Genomic DNA, 21,661 nt, shown 5'->3' on the forward strand with positions numbered 1-21,661 from the left:
CATATTTTGAGATTAACCCAAATATGCTCATAATGATCACGTTAAGAACTATTATTTTCAGTCCTATCAGTAGAGTGTTGACTTCTGAAAAGCACCTTGTTATAGAGGGGCAGGATGCTTGAGGAGCAGTAATTCCCTGCACRGTTACTGCACTGCTGCTTTTACCGTACTTGAAGATGTATTGCCCAGCAAAGCCAAAGAGCTGTGTGGACCTAAGCTCTCCTGAATCTATTGAAGTTAATAGTAGTAGTAAAAATCAGAAGGAAGGCATGCACAGTGCAGATTTCCATGTGTCATTAAGGGCCGGTGTGCGCAGTGAAGCGAACAGGGCATTGTTTTTCCTAGGTTTTGAACAACTATGCACTCGCACTTCAGTGACCACTCGGTCTTAAAATAAGTATTTGTCCTAACTTATCCGTTCAGTGCTCTTAAGAAGGTGAATGTTGTAAAATAAGGAAATAGATTTCTGATTTAGAAACATGCCCTCTTTAGAGAGCTGWGAAGGCATGGGATTCCTTATAGGCCGTAGGTTACTTTAAATCTATTACTTTCAAGAAAGCTGCTGTTCTTTCAAGATGATTATCGCTGAAAAAAGACTGAAGGAAGGGGACAAACTGACCCAGCTGAAACAAGCATAGCTAATAATATTAGCTTTCAATGGAGCAAGCCGTTTTATTTCCTGCCCTTTTGGAAGCAAAGTAGAGGACTTCCATTTTGTTTTGTCTTGCAGTCTTGGAGGGGGAACCTTTTTTGGTCTCTGCTGTCTTCTCACTGGTTGCTCCACCTTTGAAGAGGCCCTAGAAATGGCATCCCACGGAGACAGCACTAAAGTGGATAAACTAGTGCGGGACATCTACGGAGGAGATTATGAGCGTTTTGGATTGCCAGGCTGGGCTGTAGCATCCAGGTAATGACTTTGCTGGGGTTTCTTTGTAGGAGATGCATTTTGCAAGGATGAAAAACTGGATTTACATGTCTTAGGAAAGCTTCCGTTCTTCCTACTATTCTGTTTTACCAGATGGAARTTACTGATAGCACTGTTTTTTAAAGATAGTAATAAATGCTTTAAAATGTTTAAATTAGTAATTCCMATTATCTTCTGGAATACTGATGTAAATGGACCTTTAACCCTAAAATTTTCTTCACAGTTTTGGAAACATGATGAGCAAGGAGAAGCGGGAATCCGTCAGCAAAGAGGACCTTGCAAGGGCTACTTTAGTAACCATCACCAATAACATTGGCTCCATAGCACGGATGTGTGCACTTAATGAGGTATTAACAGAGAACCYGAGAACCCATTTCATTACTTCCTGCCTGAAGCATCCCTTTTGCTTGTGCTGCAGCTGTGCAGTGTCTCTTTTCCCCTGTGTACACTTCTGTAGGTGCGTGTTCATACTTGTCTCTTTGTATATTCAGTAAGTTGTAATTCACTTATTTTGAATTGTTCGGTGAATTTTGTCCTTACTTGTCTGTGTAGTTTGAGCCAGATCGTTATGCTGCAGAGTGAAGAGGAACTGCAAATAAATTCTAAATTAGGGGGTGGCTGTGGGTCTCATTAGATCCTCTTATTTATCAGAAATTCAACAGCTTCTCTGAGGCAGTTTGAGGAACTGTAGGTGTGCAGTGAACTGAAGCTCCTGGGACCATCGGGAGAAGGTAATGAGCCATATCCTGTCCTTCCTCCACCACAATTTTGTGGTGTCTTCTAAGCGACGTGGTTGGCTCGAATGCTTCCGTGGTGAGAAGCGGAGGTGGGGCAGAGCGGGCAGCAGAGGCCAGACACCTTTCCTGCGTGGGTTGCAGTAGCTGCTCTTGTTTTCTTGGTCAAGCACCCCCACTCCTGTGGCCTTTGCTGTATCTTTGTGCTTTCAGCTTCTTTACAGTGCTGCCTTGTTGCATTCATGTCAAGCAGCATTGTACAGGGCTATGAAAGCACAGAGGCATGTTCTTCACGTTGTTTTGAGCCCGTTCCTGTGAGGTGAGTTAACGGGGTGAAGCGTGCTCCTAAGTGTTGTTGGCAAACACTTAACATGTGCCTTCCTTTATTGTTAAAATCATACAAGACATGTTGTAAATAGTCCTTCCCACAATCTGCTGGTTCCTCACTCCATCAGTACATTGTTCAGTCAGTGCAAAGATAGTGCTGAGTAGTTGGTTAAAGTTTTAAGGAATTTGAGGATAGAAGAAAAATCCACAGAAGAATGTGAGCAAAGGAGCAGTTAATACTTCGTTCTGATGCCTTAGTAACAGGAGGAACTGAAAATTATTTCCCGTCTGGAGAATGAGAAAGCATCTGAGTTCATATTTGGCTCAGGAGATCTCCTATTTTGCGAGCAAAAATTAGACTAAAATCTGGTTTAAATTGCAAATATAACTGACTGGGTGGTCTTTCCTTTTCAGAATTGTGCTGGWTATGGGTTTCTGGATATTTTTTTCAGGGTAGTAATGGAGATTTGTTCAGCTCTTTTATGACAAGTCAAAGATGAGAGCTGGGGGGAGAGAGAAAAGATGATGCTTCATGAACGACGTTCCCAGCCGGTTWAAGGACCTGATGCCAAACCATGCTTTTCTCTGCAGCCTGGGAGGGTCTGAAAAACAGCCTGTCTTAAAACTGCTTGGCTGTTACTCCCTTTTCACAGTGTTGTAGATATTGCTCATGTTCTGCGGATCCTACTTGACTCTTTCAGCACAGTCACTTTTTTTTCCTTCTGTTTCAGCGTAGTCTCTGGCCCTTTTTCAGGGCCCCTTCTGAGCAGCTCAGCGAGCCCTTTTCTGATCTTGCYGTGCTCTTTTTAAAYGTCTCTTGCTGCTGCAAGACCCCGAGTTGTTTTGGTGTCGTCTCTTGCTTGCAGATTGGCTCTTTTTGGTACAATTTTAAAATTAAAAATTCWGAAAGTTGCAGATGCATCATAACTCTTCTCTTTGCTGCTCCCACCCCCCTCATTAAGTCAGTTGTGCTTCTAGCTGCCAGGAACAGGTATATGGAGTGATRTAAAGTTTCTCTGGAGATAATTGCTTTAATGTCGAGTGATGATTTGACTTTGCTTTCAGCTGGTTGTTCTTTCTATCAAGTCTCACTGGAAGATGTACTTGAAAAGCTGCATGTGGTGTTTTTAAAAGGCGCTATAAATACAGTTTTTTTTCTTACTGCAAGGTAGAGTTTTCATAGTTTTAAGCAGAAAGTGGAACTCGGCCTTAATGATTTGATTTTTTTTTCTTAATAATTACAGAACATTAATCGAGTGGTTTTTGTTGGCAATTTTCTTCGAATCAATACAATCTCAATGAGGCTTCTGGCATATGCTTTAGACTACTGGTCAAAGGGACAGTTAAAAGCACTTTTCTTGGAACATGAGGTGAAGTAACTATTTAAATTTATTTTTCTCTGTCAAAATTGAAGTACTTCARATGCTCTGAACTTATATATCAGTGCTTTCTTTTTGTTTTGCTTTTTTCTTTTTTTTTGCTGTTGATGATATACATTTATACATTGTGCAGCAGACTCAAAGTGTTTTGTCATAGCCATAGTTACTACGATGTGCGGTGTAGGGACACCAAAAAGAAATATATTGTTGCAGTAAGTTACATAAGAATTTACTGCCAAGCTCATGGTTGCTTGTGGACTTCTGTTTTTGCCAACTGTTATCTACGTTATTGAGCATATAGATAGAAGATTCTATATAACAAAAAAAGAACTCTAATTATAGTCACTGCATAGGAAAGCAGAGTTAATGTCCCTAGAAAAACTGTTTTCTTGCTGCTATTTATTATAACAATTTTAAAAATTATGCTGCCTGTGTAATACTCTTGTTCTTGTGTCAGCTKCATCCCCACATTTGCCTGGTTAATAGGTATTCCTGTCTCTTTGCTTTTCAGGGTTATTTTGGTGCAGTTGGTGCTCTTCTGGAACTCCTGGATTCAGCCTGACTCCACGTGGATTCAGTACGTTGGACCTGCGAAGCAGTGGCACTTCTTGGGTCACAACACCCCCGTTTATATCGCTTTGTTTAAAGCATCCGTTCAGTGACTATTAAGGAAATCGTGCGTGACCCAATCAGGACAGAAAAGGAAAGGACTGTTGTGCTGCATTTTGTAAACAGTTGAAGCAAATCTTCAGTTGCAGCGTAGGCTGGTTCAGAAGGAGTATACATGCAAATATGTTGGCTGAATGTGGTGGTTGTGTTTGGAACATCTGTAGAGCATTTAGTTACTTACATCAAACAGCCCCTTTTATGTAGTTTTCTCCATACGTTTAGTGGTGGTAACGTAGCAGGAGCCTTGCGCTRCTTCCGTCCATCGAGACTCCCTCGAGTGCTGAATGTCTGCCTGGTTTGTATTTTATAGAATTCAGTGACAGTGTTTTGTGTTCTGGGAGTGAAAGACCTCACGTTTTTATGACGCCGTAAGTCGTCCGTAAAGGGGCAGGAGCATCGGCRCAGCCCTGGCACGTGAAGGTGATAAGGACCACGTCTGTCTCCTCCGAACCGCACAGTGGCCTGTCGGACACCGTTGTGCTATCTGTAAGGCTTATTTTCTGTTAGCGCTGTTTCTTACCTATGTATACAGATTATTAGAGATAAAAGGTAAGGCATAAATCCTGTGACTTGCTTACTCTAAATCTGCTTAGGTTGATCTTGTTTTCAGCCTATAACCCTTTTATGCTCAGCACAATCCCCCTTAGGATATGTTGCAATGCGGGCATAGTGTTAGGAGTATGTATGCACCTGTGACCTTGAAATCTGCTAAAAGCAAATTGGAAGATGGTGGGTTTTTTCCTCTGTTGCAACAGCTGGTTGTCTATATCAGAGATTTCTTTTCCTTTCAGTTGTACACTTGGGATCTTCTCTGTAGTATTTTACAGATTTTTTTTTTCTAATTGCAAAACCAGTCTAACTTCTGGGGGAGGCCTGTTCTTCCCAGATGCATGTTGTACTTTTTTTTTTTTAATTTTCTTTGTGTGTGCAGTCCTGTATGCAGCCTGTAGACTAGGTTGCTGCCGTTTGGAGCTCCTAAAGGCACTGCACTCTCAGGTTGTGAATTTGGAAATCRTTTCCTGCCTACTGAATGCTCTCTCAAAACGGAGATGCTGACAATGGGGCAGTAGTTTTTAAAAAAATAATAATTTGGAGCGTGCACATGGCTTGTAAACTGATCTTGCCTGTTTCTYTCCCTTCCCATGTTCTTTTTAGAAATTCTTCCTAGACTTGGATGTTTGGTTATAAAAAAGAACAACCTCTTTAGTGAGAAGGGTATAAATATTCTGTTTCCTGTGCCACTAGCATTGGTTATTTCAGTATAACTTTGCTCCAGTCAAGGAGCGTGGCGAAAAAAGTTGCTTTTTTTTTTTTTGAAGAGCCGTGTGCATCTTCCCTTGACGACACAAGTCAAGGGGAGATGCTGCTTCCAAGAGTTATCTGCGATACGGTACTTGTCAGCTAAGTAACTTGGCTGCGCGCAGAAAGCCGTCCTGCGCCAGCTGCCTGAAGGCAGATCCCAGCTCACTTGACCTGCGTTCACCCTCGCCAGGGTTTGTCCCTGAACATCGCCTAAATGGCCCCGATCCTGAATCGGATTATTTAAAGCCAACAGTTTCATTTCAGATCGACGCAGACCATCGCCTCTTTGATCTCGATGCGCCGCAGCGCTGAGCAGCCACAGCGCTGAGCAGCCGTGCCGACGCGGTGCATCCCCGTAGAGCCGGGGAGGTTGCCTCGCCGAAATGACGCTCACAGGCAGCAGCAGCTCACGTCTGTCCRTCYGTCTGTCTGTCTGCCTCGTGGGTTAGGTCCTGTGCAGTGTTTCTCTAAAGCCTGTTGTGTCAGCTCTGCTGCAGACGGCAGGTACRGCAGAAAGGAAGGTATTTTCCAAACTTTAGTTGATCGTGGGCTGGAACCTCCTGAACGCATCTGGTAATTCGGCAGAAGGAAAAAAAAAGAGAACACAGCATGTGGTGTTCACGTGAAAGSTGGTCTTTGCTGCGCTCTGTTTGCAGAAAAGGAGAGTTCTTGTGTTTTCCCTGCCGGTGTAACGCAGAYTTCAGTGCAGTCCTGCTCCCCATTCAAATTCAGTGCGTTGCTCCGAGATGCACGCTTGGAGCAGGATAATATGTTGCATCTGAGATCTCACTCTTAATTTCTTCTGAAATCCCATGAAAGGTATCACGAATAGGTACACTAAAAACAACTGCACTTTTCAGTTGCAGGCTCTAGGTTTCGTAGACTCGGCTTAACTCTTTCTCCACCGTGCTAAGTGTAACGCACTTAGGGAAGAACCTTAAGGAAGAACCTATGTGGAAATACCTTGAAATGGTTTTGTTACACTCACTGAGGCTGTGCAGGGATGGGAAATGCCTACAGAAATCCTGCGGTCTGGGCTAAAGTAAGGTCCTGCCGTGCTGTCCTTCAGTGCATACCTGGGAGGGAGCAGCGTTTGTTTTTTTTTTTTTTTTTTTTTTTTTTTTAACATTCATTTTGTAAAACTCCTTTTTTTTTCCTCCGGATTTTTACTAGATCCTGCAGCTACGAGGTTGTTGCGTCTAACACCAGATTCCTTTATGTATTGTACGCATTTTTTTGTAAAACTTTTTTCTTCTTGAAATAAAATATTAGTTATTTTTATACGCTTGAAACTCTTCTCTTGTTTCCTAGCTAAAGAGCAAATGGATGAACATCAACCTGAATGAGCATCCAGAGCATGAAGGTGGCACGGGTGAACGGGTATAACGAGTCCTTCAGCTTTTGCTTGATTTTTGACATTTTTAGTATCTGTAGTCCTCAGTAGCTTCTCGTTAGCTGCATTTCAGAGCACATTAATGAAGGAAAAACTCAGTATTTGCCCGTTGCTTGGGGTGAGCGCGCCTGCTCTGGATGCTCAAGTGCCCCAGATGATTAATGTTGCTGCTGGAGGCAGTTTTTGATACAAATTGCTGCTCTCTCTCCTGGCGCAGGCGGTTTTTAAGCAGGTACTTCTCYCCCCAAATACTGGGAAACAAGCTTTACTCATTATTTTGCACTTCCTCGGGGCCTGTTGAGGGATGTCTAATGGCTTTGCTCACTGTAGCAGGCTCCCAGCACTCTTGAGGTTACTTAGGGGAGTTTCTGCCCGATTGCTGGGCAAGCTGCAGCGTTTGGGGCTCGATTACGGAAGGGGACGGGCTGCGGCTCGGAGGCCCCTCGCACGAGATGCCTTCAGAGGCGGAAGAAAACCCRTCCTTTGGAAGGGGAAAAGCAGTGGGCTGTAGGAAGCGGATAGCGGCAACATTAATTTTGGTCCAGCCCAGGCTCAGGGTGGAGGGCAGCAGCCCTCCCGGCCGGGGCCGCCCCGTAACCTGTGCGAGCCCCTGAATTACCTGGGCACCCTCGCAGYTGCCAAAAATGAGGTTGGGTTGTGTGGTTTTTGTCCCCCCCTTTCCCTAGAAACCTCCATCAAGAGCAGCAGCGAAAGGAGCAGCCGGGGCGCTGGGCTTTTCGGCAACCCTGCAGCGGGTGACGGCTCGGTGCTCCGGACCTCCAGAGCCTTCAGGCTGCGGGACATCGGCTTCGGCCCCGCCGGGCTCCTGCGCCCTAGGTGAGCCCTAGGCATGCCCCAGGCTGCGTGTTTTTTTTTTTGGGGGGGGGGAATTTGGAGAAGAAACTGCTTTCCAAGGGAGGCCGGGCTGCGGGGYAGGAGGAGGAGGATGCTGGAGGATGATGATGCTCCTGCATGGCCCTGCCTGGCCCCGAGCCCGTCTCATCCCTCGGGCTCCCGCAGCGGCGGGGACGAGGGTTTGGCTGAGCCCAGCTGAGCTCTGCACCCAGCAGCACAAGATCCCCCGCCGCCGCGGCCGGGGATTTCCAGGGTGCCGATGGAGGGAGGGACACGCCGCCATTTCCAAAACCTGCTTTTTTTTTTTATTTACATTTCAAGTCGATTCACATGCAAACTTTCTTTTTTTTTGTCGTCTTTCCTTAAGAAGAGTGTGATTAGCAAAAAAGACGCATTAGAATTTTTAAAATAGCAATTAAATATACAAAAATATAGCTTACAAAAAAAAAAAAACCCAAAAAACAGCGAGTGTTTCTTAAAAAATATTCTGCTGCAGAATTCTTAGTGTACAAACACGTCTATGAGGCTCCTCCAAGCTCCATAAACAGTCTCGGGAGTCGCACGGTATTTACGGGGGGAGGGGGGGGAACACCCTGGGGCGCCCGGAGGCCGGCACGGCGGCTCGCCCGCGGCTCGCCGAGGATGAACAGTCTCCTCTGCCGCTCGGAAAAGCCTGCGCGCTGTAACACTGAATCACCCTTTTTTTTTCAGCGCCCCGGGAGTCRGGAGAGCGCGTTGCTAACGGGAAAGGGTCGGGCGATGCTGGGGAGCGGCGGCGGGACCCGGCTTTTGGCTTCTTCACGGAGCTGGGCTTGGGGGGGGGTTTATTATTATTATTATTTTGGAGGGATTTTTTTTGGCACTACAAACGGGGAGCGCCCCAAGAGCCGGGCTCTGCGGCCGGCTGCGAGCCCCGGTGCGGATGCACGCGCGGGGAAGAGCCGGGTTTTGTTTTCTCGTTGACACGAGCGCGCTGGTCCTCGCAGAGCCCTTTCGGAGGCGAGGCCGAGCCTGCGGCAGCCGCGAGGCTCCGGCGAGCCCGCGGGCTCCTCCGCTCCCCTCCCAGTCCCGGGGCTCCCCCCCTGCGGCCACCGCTCGAGGAAAGCCTCGCTTAATTCCGTATTTCTGGAGGGGAGGAAAAGGAGAGGRAAAAAAAATGTATATATATATATATATACGTGTATCTCACGGGCGCTGGAGCTGCCGAGATGCGCCGCGGGCCGGAGGGGCCCGTCCTAAAGTGCTCTGCGCTCGCCCCGAGCGCCGAACCGCCGCGGGCCGGTGCCGTAGTGCTTTGGTTGTCTGCGAGTCCGGGAGCGCGGGGCTCCGCGCCGGCGCGGGCCGCGGCGCCGGGGGCGGCTATACGAGGTTCTCGGCGCCGGGCAGCGGGCCCTGCGGCGGCCCCGGGTCCTGCTTGCTGTGCAGCTGCGCCAGCTGCAGCACGGGCATGTTGCAGAGCGGGCACACTTTGCGCACCTCCAGCCACTTGATGAGGCACCTGAGCGGGACRAAAAAGCGGGGGAAAAAGTTAAAAGAATTTAAAAAAAAAGCAGCGTGAGTCCGTGCCCGCCCCGGCGGCGAAACCCCGCGCTTACTTTCTGTGGAAGGCGTGTTTGCACGGACAGATCCCCAGCTCGTCTTTGGGCTTGAACTCCTCCAAGCAAACGGCGCAGATCTGAAACGGGGGCCGGGGACAGAGAAGAAGGGAGTCAGGGGCTGGTGGAGAGCGTTTTTTTTTTTTTTTTTTTTTTTTCCTGGCTGCAGCCCGTTTCCCCAGCGCGATTTGCTCCGGAAACGGCGAGAAAACGGTTGGGCGGGCGCCAAGTTCGCTGCTCGCCGCCTTCCTCCCCGGCGCGAGGAAGAGGAGCGCGAGCAAACGTGCCCCGGAAACGCAAGCGACCGCTCACCTCGTGCAGGTTGAGCTCTTTCACTTTTTCCTTCAGGATGACCTGCGAGGCAGAGAGAGAGGCGAGGCGGTCAGGACGGGGGCGGCCGGCGGGACCACTGGCTCCGCCGGCGTCGAGCGAGCGCAGGTTAACGTACATGTAGCAGAAGGGGGGGAGTTTTGCCCGGGAGCAGCTCTAGCCGAACCAGCGGTTTAAAGGTAAACCTGAATTCCAAAACCGYATTAAAAATTGACTGCTCCTGCAGGCCGTTAGCGCCAGCCCCGTAACCCAGAAACGGCCGCAGAGCGTCGTGTTTCCGCCCCGACCCCTCCGACTTCTGCACGCCCGCTGGGACGGCGGCTGGAGGCAGGAAACGACGCAAAGCCCGGAGAAAAAAGGGGGACGTTTAAGGAGGAACCTGCCGGCGTTAGCGGCGGCTCCGGCGCGCGCGCGGGGGTGTGCAGCAAAGCGCTCCGTTTGCCAAGGTTGAGGGAAACGTCCCCGAGTAGAGACATCGGGCTCTTCGCGAGTCCTAACGCCGTCCTCGGCGCCCCAGGGCTTCGCGTAACCCAAAGCAGCCAGCTACGGCTCCGGGAAGCGGGCTGAGGCTCTGCAGAGCGGCCCTTTTTTTTTTTTTTGGCTGCGGGAGAGATGTTATTGCTGTTTGCAAGCGGAAAATAATTGAGGTTTTGGGAGGTTTGGAGGCCTCCAGCCCTGCAGGCAAAGCAGGGCCAGCTCAGCTCCGSTTGCTCCGTGTCCAGCGGCGGTCAGAGCTGCTCCAAGGGTGGAGACGCCTCCATCTCTCCGGGCTTCTGATCCAGTGCTTGAATGCCCTCAGGAGAAGAAATTGCTCCTTATTTCCAAATATTTTATTTTTTTCCCCTTTTCACTCATACGGCTCGAATTGACGGAGGAGATGCTCCCTGGGCGCCCGGCCGGCAGAAAGGGATTAAAGCAGCGGGGACGCGGCTTTGCCAGAGCGTTCGTAGCGCTTTCGTGAAGACCCAGCGCCTCCCCGGGAAGGAAAACGGGAACCGAAGAAAGCGGCTGCTTCAACAAACCCGCGGCCTTTGCGCGCCTTTGGCGCCAAGCAGGAGGGGAGGAAAAGGCAACTTACGGTTTAGCACCTCACCTGTTTGTAGGCATAGAGCTCCTTGTGGGCTTGATGTCTGAGCCTGGAATCGAGATAGGGAGAAACGTGAAGACAGGCCAAAACGTTACGATTGCCATAATACCCCAAACGAAACGGGTCAGTTCCCTCCTTTCTAGACTTAATCATGTTTTCTTGTTTTTTTTTTTCATTTCAAAAATTAGAGCAACCACACGAAACGGCACCTTTAAGCRCGTGCCAGGGAGTCGGGGCTGGGGCTTGGCATGCAACTAGAAACACAGCATCTCTGTCCAGGGGCACCAGAACCTCCTGCAGGTTTCCTTTTTTGACCCATGGAATTTTCTGCACGYGCGTTACCTGCACCGTTAAGACCGACGTAAGCTGTGGAGCAGATCAGCAGCTAGCAGGAATAGCCAGGCTTTCCAGCGGCTTCCTCTGCCGCTCCGCCTAGACTGGACGCAGCCCCTTTTTCTAAACAACTGAGTTTTCAGAGCCCGGGGAAGCCGGGGAGAAAGCTCTGCTCCCGCTCCAGCGGAGAGGAGGGGAAGGAAACCTCCCCGTTCCGAGGTCTCCTACGGACATCAACCCTTTGGCGTTTTGTGATGCTCASACGCCGCGTTATCTTCAACCGCAGCGTTAACTGAGCGGTCGTGAGACTKCCACAAGTCTCACAAAGCAGCTTTCAAGGACAAGTCGTTCACCTGGCTGCGAAAGCAAAGGTCTCCGTAGGAAACCCCGCGTCAGGAAGCTTCGGAAGAGAAGCAACGAGGCATCTTCCACCTTSCGTTTCACGTCGCAGAGCAGCGGGCAATTTAATAACCAGCGAGATGACRAGTTGCCCAAAACTGCGGGAAAATGAAACTGTATCTCGGGGAATTTACTCACCAGAAGACCAGACGTTCACATGCCGTGTTCAAGCACAGAGTAACGAGCCCGGCGCGTCAGCCGGAGCTGGGGGACGTTCCCTGCTCCGCGTAAGCAGTCGGGGCCARATTCGACGCGCCGGCAGCGCGAAACCACGATTTTCCAGACAAAACCGCGCCGCGCCAGCAGCCGGCGAGGCTGCGTTACCGTCGCGGGTTTTAATTTAAACCTTTCGTTAAYGAAGCACCTTGGGCTTTAGCAGCCCGTTTCTCCGCTGCTCGCTCAGCGGTGGGGAGCGCGCCGCTGGCATCGGCTGCCCAAAGCGGCCGACTGCGCGTCTAAAACGAATACGTAAAGAAAATAAATAAAAAGCAAAATCCCACGTCGCTTCTAATTGTAGCACACGGCCTTTAGCGAAGAGCTACAGCAACTCAGAAGGGGAGTCACCAAGGCTAGAGTTGGCCGAGGTCTTTTTCCAAGGTGTCAGTATGCATCTGCAGGGCTTGGACAGTTGCAGAAATATTTTTCCCTGGCCAGCCTGCCGCCTCGAGCGTTGTTTTAGACAGGGAACCCCCTTGCCTGTAATTTCACTTCTCTGAAAATATTCTGGGGGCAGTCTCAGATCTCAGCTGTTTCACACTTGAGCTCTCGAGGGCTTTCTGGTCCCTAAAGGCTACAGCAGGGTGATACAGCAAAAACCAGGCTGGCAGGTTGAAAAAACAAGATGTAAGAACACAGCCTTGACTGTTTTGCTTGAAAACACCCTGCAAATAAAGGGTGAGAGTGCATTAAAAGTTAGAAGAAAGGGTAAAAACGAAGCTTAAYGCAGCAGACAGAGCTTTGAGAAAGCCAAGTTGCAGCAAGTCAGCTCCAGAGAGCCAGAATTAGAGGGCAGAAATTCTCCCTTCCCTGGAGATCCTCCGTGGCAGGAACATGTCTGAGAAGTCAGCTCCCTGCAAACGATCCCGAGCAGAAACGCAAGCCGAAGATGCACGAACAATAGAGAAAACAGGATAAAACTGGCCAAATCTGCAGAGATCCCCAAGGCTGGGAAACCACTTATGAAACCCAGATGGGGCAAAGCAAGTTTCTCTGCTGCAGACCACATATGAAGGGAAAAAAAAAAATCTCTCCAGCATGGAAAAAAGCCTCTGCCTCTTGCCCAGACTGACTCAGGAGGACGGCCGTGGCCCGGGATGAGCCAAAGCTGTCTGACAGAAGGTGGCACAGCACCCTTGGGTGCCAAAAAACTCAGCTGCTGCCCTATGCTCTGCTTGCAACAAGCTATTTGCAGGYGCAGAGCAGAAGGTCTCCAGGCCACCGAAGGGGACAGAGGTGGACCGACAGCGGGCAGCTCGCGTGGGCAACGCCGCGGCACAGGAGGAGCTCGGATGCTAGAAGCTCCGTGCAGGGAGACGTCCGTACGGGGAGACCGAGCACGAAACCTCGCGGAGCTTCCCAAGAGCAGAAGGAGCACGCCCGGCCCAGAAGTGCTCAAGCTGCTTGGAGGCTGAGCAAGTCCGAGGGGGGAGCATCCCACGCGCTCGTTTTGGTCTTAGGCTCTTCCCTAGGCGGAGGGTTTTGGCCGCCAGCAGAGGCTCCCGAATCCTGGCTGCTACCGAAACGTCCGTACCAAGCGAAGGGAACAAAATCCCAGAGGAAATAAATGAAACAGATCTTGAGGGTAAACCTGCAAAAYGTTAACAGCTTGGAGCGCAAAAATCTGTGCAGGGAAGGCAAACCCGCGCCGAAGTCTCGGGGTTTTGCCCCAGGGCTGCGCTTACAGACGCCGTTATCTCTGCCCGCTCCGGCCCCTTGCTCCATCCCTCGCTCACCCCTGCCTTAGCCCCGTCCGTGAGGAGGTCGGGATCGCTCCGGCTTCGTGAGCATCTTCGCCGCTTGAATTTCAGACGTAAACGCAGCTCTGCCCGTAGAACCACATCTAAGGCGTTTYTGGTCTCCAGCACCAGCCGACAAGGGAGCAGGGGGGACGCCGCGGCGCTCGCGYGCTTCGGGTGCGTAGCAAGCAGAGCACCACGAGTTCCAGGATACCTCTCAGACGAGGTTTTACGGGACCGAAGGCAATATAAGGTTATTACTTTCATTAATTCCCCTGAAAGCTGCAGCAGAGMTCAGACGTGAACGGCTGCCTGCAAAATTTCATTTCCTTTCTTTTCTCCYCGCCACCTCCTTTTGGCTTTCTTTTTTTAAACAGAGGTAGCAGATGCCYGCACAACATCAGAGTGGTGTTTAAAATGAGAAGAGCTTTAGTTTTCACTGGACTGCGCACAGACAGTTATCTTCTCCTGCTTTCTTTTGGCTAAAATTCACAGCCATTTGGAGCCAACCTCACTGCGAAGTTCAATTCTTCTCCCTCCCTCGGAGCCTTCGGAGATGAGAGCACGCTCTTGGGTATCGACGCGGTTGCCAAACAYGGCCAACTTGATGTTTTCCCAAGGCAAATCCTCTATTTGATGCTGTCAGCCCTGCGATGAGGGGTAAATACGCCAGGCACGGGCTCTCCCGCACGATGAATACCCCCGCCGGCCCGTCTCACACGTTTCGGGGTGCACAGGAGGGTGCTCTGGTAAGGAGCAGGCGATGAGCAACAGGGTCTGCAGGATGGTGTCACGAGCTCCGCTCGTCATTTGCCAAGTATTTGCAGATGTGCTAATGAGGAGAGAAGAGGGAGAACTGGACACCACGCTGGATTGCCCCTGCACCTGAGCAAAGCCCTGCTCCAGCCCTGGAAAAAGCCAGGAGCTCCAGCCACGTGCAAATAATCCGGCGGCGTGCAAGAGGAATCCCGGAGCCCCCAACGGGACACAGTCCCTGCAAGCTCAGCCTCGCTCGCYGCTCCCCTCCGCCCTGGTCTGACCTGGTCTCTACAACAACGCCATTTAATCTGGGCTGTCTCTGCCTAATTATTAAATTAACACTTCTCTTTCAGCCAGCCTCCAGGTGAAAGTCTGTGTTAAAGCCAYGCATCTAATTGCAGAAGGGGTCAGGAAAGGATGGGTTGCTCCAGGAGGCTTTTGCAGCTGGGTGGGACWGGGGGATTTAACTCATCTCGCTTTGCTCCAAGTCTGTTGAATCCTCCCGGGTTTTCGCTTGCTGCAAACCAGCTCGGCCAGGCGCTGGAGCGGAGCAGCGCTGCGAGGAAGCGACGAGGCAAACCCTTCCCGGAGCAATCGTTCGGGACGCTCCTCTGCGTTTACGGCCGCGTGGTCCTCAGCCTGCTGACCACCGGCGAGGCTCTCCGAGAACGGGCGGGAGCTGCAGCTTTTATACCCCGCTCCAGCTGAGATTGGGCAGCACCGTTACGCAGCAAACTCGAAGGAGGTGGACGCTCCCGGGGCAAATCTGCACAGCTAGAAAGCGTGGCACGGAGAAACCTTCCAAAACAGGGTCTGCTTCACAGGAGGATTCCTACTTGGCACCATTTTGCACATAACCGAGCAGTTCTTGGTGGTTTTAAGAGAAATCCATAGAGTCTCAACAGAGTTTAGGGCTATGAAGGGATCATTAGACGAGCTAATCCAAGCTCCCCTCTATCGCAGGTTGTTAAACAGCACTTTGTTACTCCTGGGAAGGGGAGCCAGGACACCTCTTCCAGGAAGGCACACTGTCCTGATTTATGCACATCAAGAGACAACTGGCCACTTCCCTGGCTGGCTTGTTTCAGCGATTACTCACCCCCTCTCTTACAACATGCCTCCAACTTCTAAATTTAAAGATTTTCTGGCGTCATCTTCCAGACATTACTACTTGTTATTTCTTCTTTAAGGCAGAACACACCCAGTTATACCCAGTGCCCAGGAAAATACTCGTTCTRAAAAACCAAGCGCTTTTACATTTTGCAAGCAAGCTGCGTAGATGCAGCCCAACCTGGGGGAAGCGTGTCCCTCGGCCTTTTGAACACCACTTGCCTTTTATTTTATTTCTTTTCTGTCCCTTCTCATCGACTCCTGAGTTAAAACGCGCACACTGGAAGCAGATGCAAYATCCCAGCACGGAGCCCGATAACATCACGTACTGCGATCCAAATCGCCTGGCCGGCGATGACCCCTTGAGCCGTTTCCGCCTGCGCTCCGCGTTCCTACGGGTTTCCCTTGGGCAGCCAGCAGACAAGCGTGAAGATCTCGGCATCAGGCAGCCCAGGTCACCTCGCGGCCTGGGTTTGGGCTCACCTGCAAGTTTTACAGGGCTTTGCTGCGGTCAGCGGTTCAAGAGCTGAATACACCCAGCAGGTCTCAAGTCCTCGACGGCAGCAGCAAAATCGCGTTTCCCTGGTCCACAGCAAAGAGGAACRGAGCAAGGAGAGGCCACGCGGGCGTCTCGGGGGGACGGAGGAAGGGGAACCGATGGAYGTAGAGCTTGCACGGAGCCGGGGCCACCCGAAAAGCAAGATGAGGATAAAAAGGGAGGGAGGGAAAGGCGATTCGGCAGGGCTCGGGGCGGTACGGGAGCAGCGCGAGCGCAGTGCTGCCAGCGGACGGCACTCGCACGACGACACGCTTTGGTCTCGCTTAGTAGTCAAACCGCCTCCCCTCTGGCCCATAAAATAATTAAAGTACCCTCCTCCCCCGAACGGGAGTAACCTTTAATCCCRGCTCCTCCACCTTTCAGATTAACAAATCAACTCTGCATCATTAATCTCCAAACTGTGCTGTTGAATGAGCAATTTGTGTACAGAAACAAATGGAGCAGGCATTAAACATTTCTYAAGCACACGAGTTACTCATTAAAGAGGAAAATGTGTTGAAACGTTAAGCAGAAAGCAGGGACTATTAAAAAAAGAGTCTCTTTCAAGGCTTTTTGGAAAGACCACGTAAGCACCCATGTTTCCATGCATGTTTAAGCATACACATAAATATATAACCTGTTTTTGAAGGGAATAACATAATTGCCTGCTGGAATTGTTAACTCTGAGGTATGGTGGGTACTTACTGTGCAAGCTCTGGACCTATTTACTGTGTTAGGGATGGGCGGTGTGCCTGATGCTAAGTGGCTGAGCAAACTACTCGACTTYGAAGTACAGTGGAAATACTTCCCGGGACCCACCAAATTGTCAAGATACAGGTGCRTGAACCTCCTTGCGGAAAGACAAGATGATGCTCATCTATTACTCTGTGGCAGCCAAATTGACAACATACTCATTTAACCCGACCCAGGTGACTACTGCCAACACTCCTTTTGCACCCGCGGGGAAGCACGGGACACGTGTCCTTCTCTAGGCAGCAGCCAGGACAACCCAATATTGGGTTACTGGGAGCAGGAGATGCTGAGGAAGAGCAGGAGATGCTGAGCACCACGCAGGACCGGTCCCAGTCTGAACTGAGACACCTCCTGAAAACAGCCAGCGCAGTTCACTTACCTGATCAAGTAGCAACAGAAGAGTAAACTGAGGATGAAGACGAAGATGGCCGTGCCGAAAACCACGATATAWATGTTGAGCGGCAGGTTCTGGAACCCGATGTTAGGCATCCTGAAACTGTAATGCTGCAAATCTGAGCTCATGGGTAGGCTGCAAAGAGAGGGAGAGAACACGAGCGCGTGAGGCTCCTTCGCAAGGGCGATCGGCGCAGTCCTCTCTCATCCGCACGCGGTCCTTTAATTTTAACGTCTCATCAGGCAGACGGCGCAGATTCGCATCCACGTAGCCCAGGCTACGGCCAAGGCCCCTCTGTACCTCAAACCCTGATTAATTAGAGCAAAATGTTCAAAGCAGCCAGAAGGCCTCGTAATAAAAGGAAGGTTTTTTTCCTTCCCTTCTCCCCCTGCGGTTTTCGAGASCGTTTCCTCATTCAGTAGAAATTCCCCCCGCACAACCTTCAAGCGTGCAGATAACCGAGTTCTCTCCGGAGGGCAGCAAGCCCGCCTCGGCGCGGCAGGAAGAGCGGCTCCGCTCGGTTCGAGGCACGGCTTTCTGTGCCAGCACCGGACCCGTGCACGGGGCAGAGGAGAGCGCAACGCCTTTTCCAAAGGAGGCGGCAGAGCAACCCCAAAAAACGACAGATGCTGTAGAAAAGCCTCGTTTGAGTGTCACGGGAGACCTGGGCCGAACGTTTTCAGGGCGTTTTTGCAGGTTTCTGCTTTACCTCTCTCTGCAAACCCACACGGCTCCCCCCCAGCCTCTGAACGGGCCAGAGAAACCCCCACGTTATCTCCGAGCGYGGCAGGATGCAGCGACGAAGAGGAAGAAGCAGCGACTCCGGCTGTCGCCGCACCAAGCCTTAAGCGCGTGACCAAAATTAACGTTCCCCTGCCAAAGACAGGCCAAATTAAATCATATGAGCAGCTGCTTGGAATAACGACTTCAACATATGATCTCTCCCATGATTTTACTGTTATGATTCATCACACGGGACACCGATATTTTACAATAACCGTAACAAAGTCTTTCGAGCGGATTCGTTGCGCTCAGGACTCGGGTAGGAAGAGCGGRCGGATGTCTTTGCGTCGCTGCATAAACCTCCTAAGCCAGCCTGCCGTAACACCACGTTACCGCTCGAAATCCTCAACTGCAAAGTAYGTATTTGTTACCGCCTCATAAGCCAGCCTTCGATTTCGGTATGCCTCGACTACTGACCCGTTCATCCTTGAATGATCACAAACACCTCTGGCYGGGCGTAAAGTTCACCCGCTCTCAGCTTGAAAAAGGAAGTTAAAATATATCTTTTTTGCTTTCATTAGAGTTAGCGCCCACGGGGAAGAGCTGGATGCAGTTTGCAATTAAATTGCGAAACGGATAGAGAAAACGCCTGAAGTCTTAACCTYGCTTCACGTGTAAAATTACCGAGGGACAGCAAAATCCCCAAAGAAGCGGGAAGCTTCCAAAGGGATCTTAATTGCACAGCTCCAAATTTCCATGCAGGAAGAGAAGACTGGGTGAAAACATGCACACGAGCACACTGGAAGATCATAAATAGCGATAAACCCCAAATCTGAACCGCAGAGTCAACSGGCTGTCGGGCGGGACGTGAATTCAGAGCGTCCCCAAAAGGCGGCGGCTCCCCCCAGACCTCACCCCTACCACCAATTTCTGCCCACGCTGCTCCGCCTGCACGGCACGGAGCACTGCGAACCCTGGCCAGCAGCAGCCTCGCAAACAAGCCGCGTTTCACCCTGGGAAGCTTTAGGAATAGGTGCAGAGCCCGGTTTTCCCTCCTGTCTCGGTGCAGAGAAGAGGCAGAGCGCAGCGTCCGCTGTCCGCGGCGGAAACCCTGCACGCAACGTCCGCTGCAAGCTCCCAGGGCCAGGAGAAAACCGCGCGGGGAGAAAACTCACCTCCCAGCTCGGCCGCTCGACGCGCGCCGAGCTTTCTCCCGCGGGCGCCTCCGTCCCCTCGCCGAAGGCAGCGCGGCTGAGCCTCCTCTCCGCCGCCGCTTTCGCTCCCCTCCGCCCGCTGCGAGTTTCGAGGYAAAGCCTGAACTCGATTAAAGTCTCCGGAGACCGAAACACGTGTTAAGAAAGTCTCCGAGCCGAAGCGGAAAGGCCGTAACGGCGCGGAGGCTGGAAGCCCGCGCGCGCCCCGCGGGGCGCGGGTGGTTTTAACGCCGGGGCCGCGCGGCAGCTCGCGCTCTCCCGCGACGGGCCGCTGAACTCGACCGAGGCGTTTCGATCGAGAAAGCCCAACCGACCGGCCCTCAAACCTTTGGTCCTGACTGCGGCACGGTTAATGCGTAGCTTAGCGTCGCAGGGCTGGGGTTTATTATTTTTATTTTTATTTTTTTTTTAAATCTCCGCTCCGGAACCGTGCCCCCAGGAATTTGCTCGGACAAAGGGATTTAAGAGGCTGCTGGGAGTCTCCCTCGGCTCCCGCTCGCGCCACGGCGGCGGAGGCTGCCTTCCCACCGCGGTCCCGCTCGCGGCTCCACCACGGCCCGGGGGGACCGGAGCTCCGGACCCCCCGGGCCGCCCGTGGCCACGCGCCTGTCGCTAGTTAAGCGGCGCCTTTCCGCCTTCTTCCCCTTCCCCTTTCCGATAATCGCCCGGCTTTGGCTTTGCCGAAGTACACACGGATTTTCCCTCCTCGGGACGATACCGCCGGCGAAGGGCCCGGCAGCTCCGCGTCCGAAGCCTTGGGCGTCCCACCACGCCGCAAGGCGAAGGAAGAGGAGGGAAGAGGGGCCACAGCCCGCCGAGCTCGCCAGCAAGGCTGCGCTGCTTTCGGCCGCGGGACGCAGATCCGGCGATGCGGAGACTTCACGTTTATCCCCGTGCAGCTCTCAGGAGCCCGACCGGTAGGTTCTGCCTTTTCGATCCTCCCCAGCTTCCTAAGGCTCTCCAAAGAGATAACCAAACACTGCTGACTCCAGGCTGCCATCTAGAAACGCTTCAGGTCATTTTTGCAAAGCAGGGGAGAGGGTGAAAAACTACAACAAATAAAAGACCAAGCACATCAGGAGCAATTCTTCGCTCTCTGGCTGCCACTTTGAAACCCACTGTGGTCAGCGACTGCATTAGGTAAAGCGTATTTTTGTGGTTCTGAAGATCATAAATTATCTACAGGAATTCAGCTTTAAAGCAACCCATCAGCACGACAGAAAGTAAAAAGGTTGGTTAAGCCCTGGAGAAACACGAGCGCCTGAAGACCCCGGTCTACCTGTTAACAGCGGGGAAGGCAAGTCCAGGGATACGTGAAACGTGGACCTGACCTGAGCCACCGTGTAGATAGACAACGAGGCATGACGCTCCGTCTCCGGCACCGCGCTGTCCTCGGCTCCCTCTCTGCCAGCCCCTCCACGAGCCAAACTTCCCGCAGCGCCCAAGAGCGGGGCGACGTGGCGGACAGGCCCCGGGCGCAGCTCCTGGCTGCCCTCTCCASCGGGTGGTGAGCACCACCCCAGCATTTTGGGCTACGTGACTGCAAAAGTTGCAGAGCGAAACCTCGCATCGCCTATGCAAAGAGTCTTTGCGGTGAGGTTGTGCCTGAAGACTCAACGCAACGAACCAAGCTTTTTTGGAGAAACAACAACAGACCCATCCAACCAGCACGGGACCAAGTTGAGCRCTCTCCTTTTTAACTTCTATAAACTGGGAAGCTCCTCTTTTACTGAGTTGAGCCTGGGGTTTATGTCCCGTTCTCTGACCAGCTGAGCCCACGGTGGACTGAGAAGGGAAGCAGAGATGCTCTGGTCCTGGGAGGCGGACGAGGGAACACCATGTGGGACTTCAGGCAGATGATATCATCCAGTCAGAACCTCCTTACTGCATCCAACTGGAATCATGCAGCTGTTTTACCAGCCTCTGCGACCACAACCGCAGCGATAAACCTAAYACGATCACAGCTGGCCAAAAGCCCAAGATAAAAAATCCACAGTCCCTAGAAGCTGAGCTTCTTCCATCCACATCTTCTTATTCTTTTCTTCTAACAGTACCATCCMTTCAATATTTTCCTCAACGGTCATSTGCTGATGGGGCTGTGACCTACCTGCTGGCCACGCCGCGGCGGTTCAGTCCGGGGTGCAATCCTTCAGTCTCCTAAGCTGCTCCTTAGGAGCCTCCATAGCAGCAGATTCATCCAACCACAACAACCTTCTCCGCATCAGGGCTACCCTGACGAGTTTGGTCCTTCCTCCCTCCCTTCTTCTTTAACAGCTGAGAAACGTTACAGCAAAAAACAGATGGGGGGAGGAGGAAAAAAAGGTTTGCTTGAACGCAGCCCGCAGGAGAGCCAGGAAACCGTTAACTTGAGAAGACTTCACAGAAGTCTGACGATTTTCAAGGAGCCAAGCTTTGGGGCTTTCTGGAGAGGGAGGGGAGGAACAGCGTTTTAATCTGCTTCACATTTACGAGGACGCAGCCAAAAGAAATAAAAGAGGCGCTGTAAAGAAGGACGAAAACCCCTCGGAGGCAGAGCAAAAGCCTGCCCGCCGCTCTCCTCCCGGCCGAGGCGGGAGTCGTCGCTGGCTGCGCCCGGCGCCCGTCCGCCGGCTCCCGCGGCTTCGCGTCGGCGGGACGAGCGACCCGGAGGCGGAGGAAGAGCGCGGTGGCGTCGTCCCCTCYCGGGGAGGAAGGACGAGAGCGTGCCCGGCGCGTGAGGGTCGTTACGGGGAGGGCAGCTCAGCCCACGTCGGAAAAATGAGGCCGGCGGCGGCAGCGACGGTGGCGGCGGGGGGGATCCGGGGATCCGGGCAGGCAGCTGCCCCCAGGGCGGTTTGGAGCCGCCGTCTTGGCTCGCGGCCGGATCGGCCGGGACGGCGCGTTCCCG

The 21,661-nt window shown here is 52.0% G+C and overlaps 2 protein-coding genes across 6 annotated transcripts in view; one reads left to right on the forward strand and one right to left on the reverse strand.

The window, feature by feature from the left end:
• Window positions 1–6,617, forward strand: part of PANK2 (pantothenate kinase 2) — a 17,088-nt gene extending 10,471 nt beyond the window's left edge. For both annotated transcript variants that reach the window (XM_085314663.1, XM_085314664.1), the window contains 4 exons: window positions 731–907; window positions 1,149–1,272; window positions 3,231–3,356; window positions 3,877–6,617. In XM_085314663.1, the coding sequence (XP_085170789.1) occupies window positions 731–907; window positions 1,149–1,272; window positions 3,231–3,356; window positions 3,877–3,927 (478 nt within the window). In that variant the 3' untranslated portion in view covers window positions 3,928–6,617. The remainder of the gene's footprint in view (window positions 1–730; window positions 908–1,148; window positions 1,273–3,230; window positions 3,357–3,876) is intronic.
• Window positions 6,618–7,866: 1,249 nt separating this feature from the next.
• Window positions 7,867–21,661, reverse strand: part of RNF24 (ring finger protein 24) — a 24,295-nt gene continuing 10,500 nt past the window's right edge. For 3 of the 4 annotated variants that reach the window (XM_085314667.1, XM_085314666.1, XM_085314668.1), the window contains 5 exons: window positions 16,823–16,972; window positions 10,603–10,645; window positions 9,492–9,533; window positions 9,180–9,259; window positions 7,867–9,082 (listed from right to left, as the gene is read on the reverse strand). In XM_085314667.1, coding sequence (XP_085170793.1) covers window positions 8,944–9,082; window positions 9,180–9,259; window positions 9,492–9,533; window positions 10,603–10,645; window positions 16,823–16,965 — 447 coding nt within the window. In that variant the 5' untranslated portion in view covers window positions 16,966–16,972 and the 3' untranslated portion in view covers window positions 7,867–8,943. Of the gene's footprint in view, window positions 9,083–9,179; window positions 9,260–9,491; window positions 9,534–10,602; window positions 10,646–16,822; window positions 16,973–20,105; window positions 20,129–21,661 lie in introns of those variants that run through there. The other variant, XM_085314665.1, reaches the window with a different exon arrangement.

The sequence above is a fragment of the Rhea americana genome, unplaced genomic scaffold, assembly GCF_003343005.1.
Source record: "Rhea americana isolate MKP2758 unplaced genomic scaffold, rheAme1 scaffold_41, whole genome shotgun sequence".
NCBI classification, from domain to species: Eukaryota; Metazoa; Chordata; class Aves; order Rheiformes; family Rheidae; genus Rhea; species Rhea americana.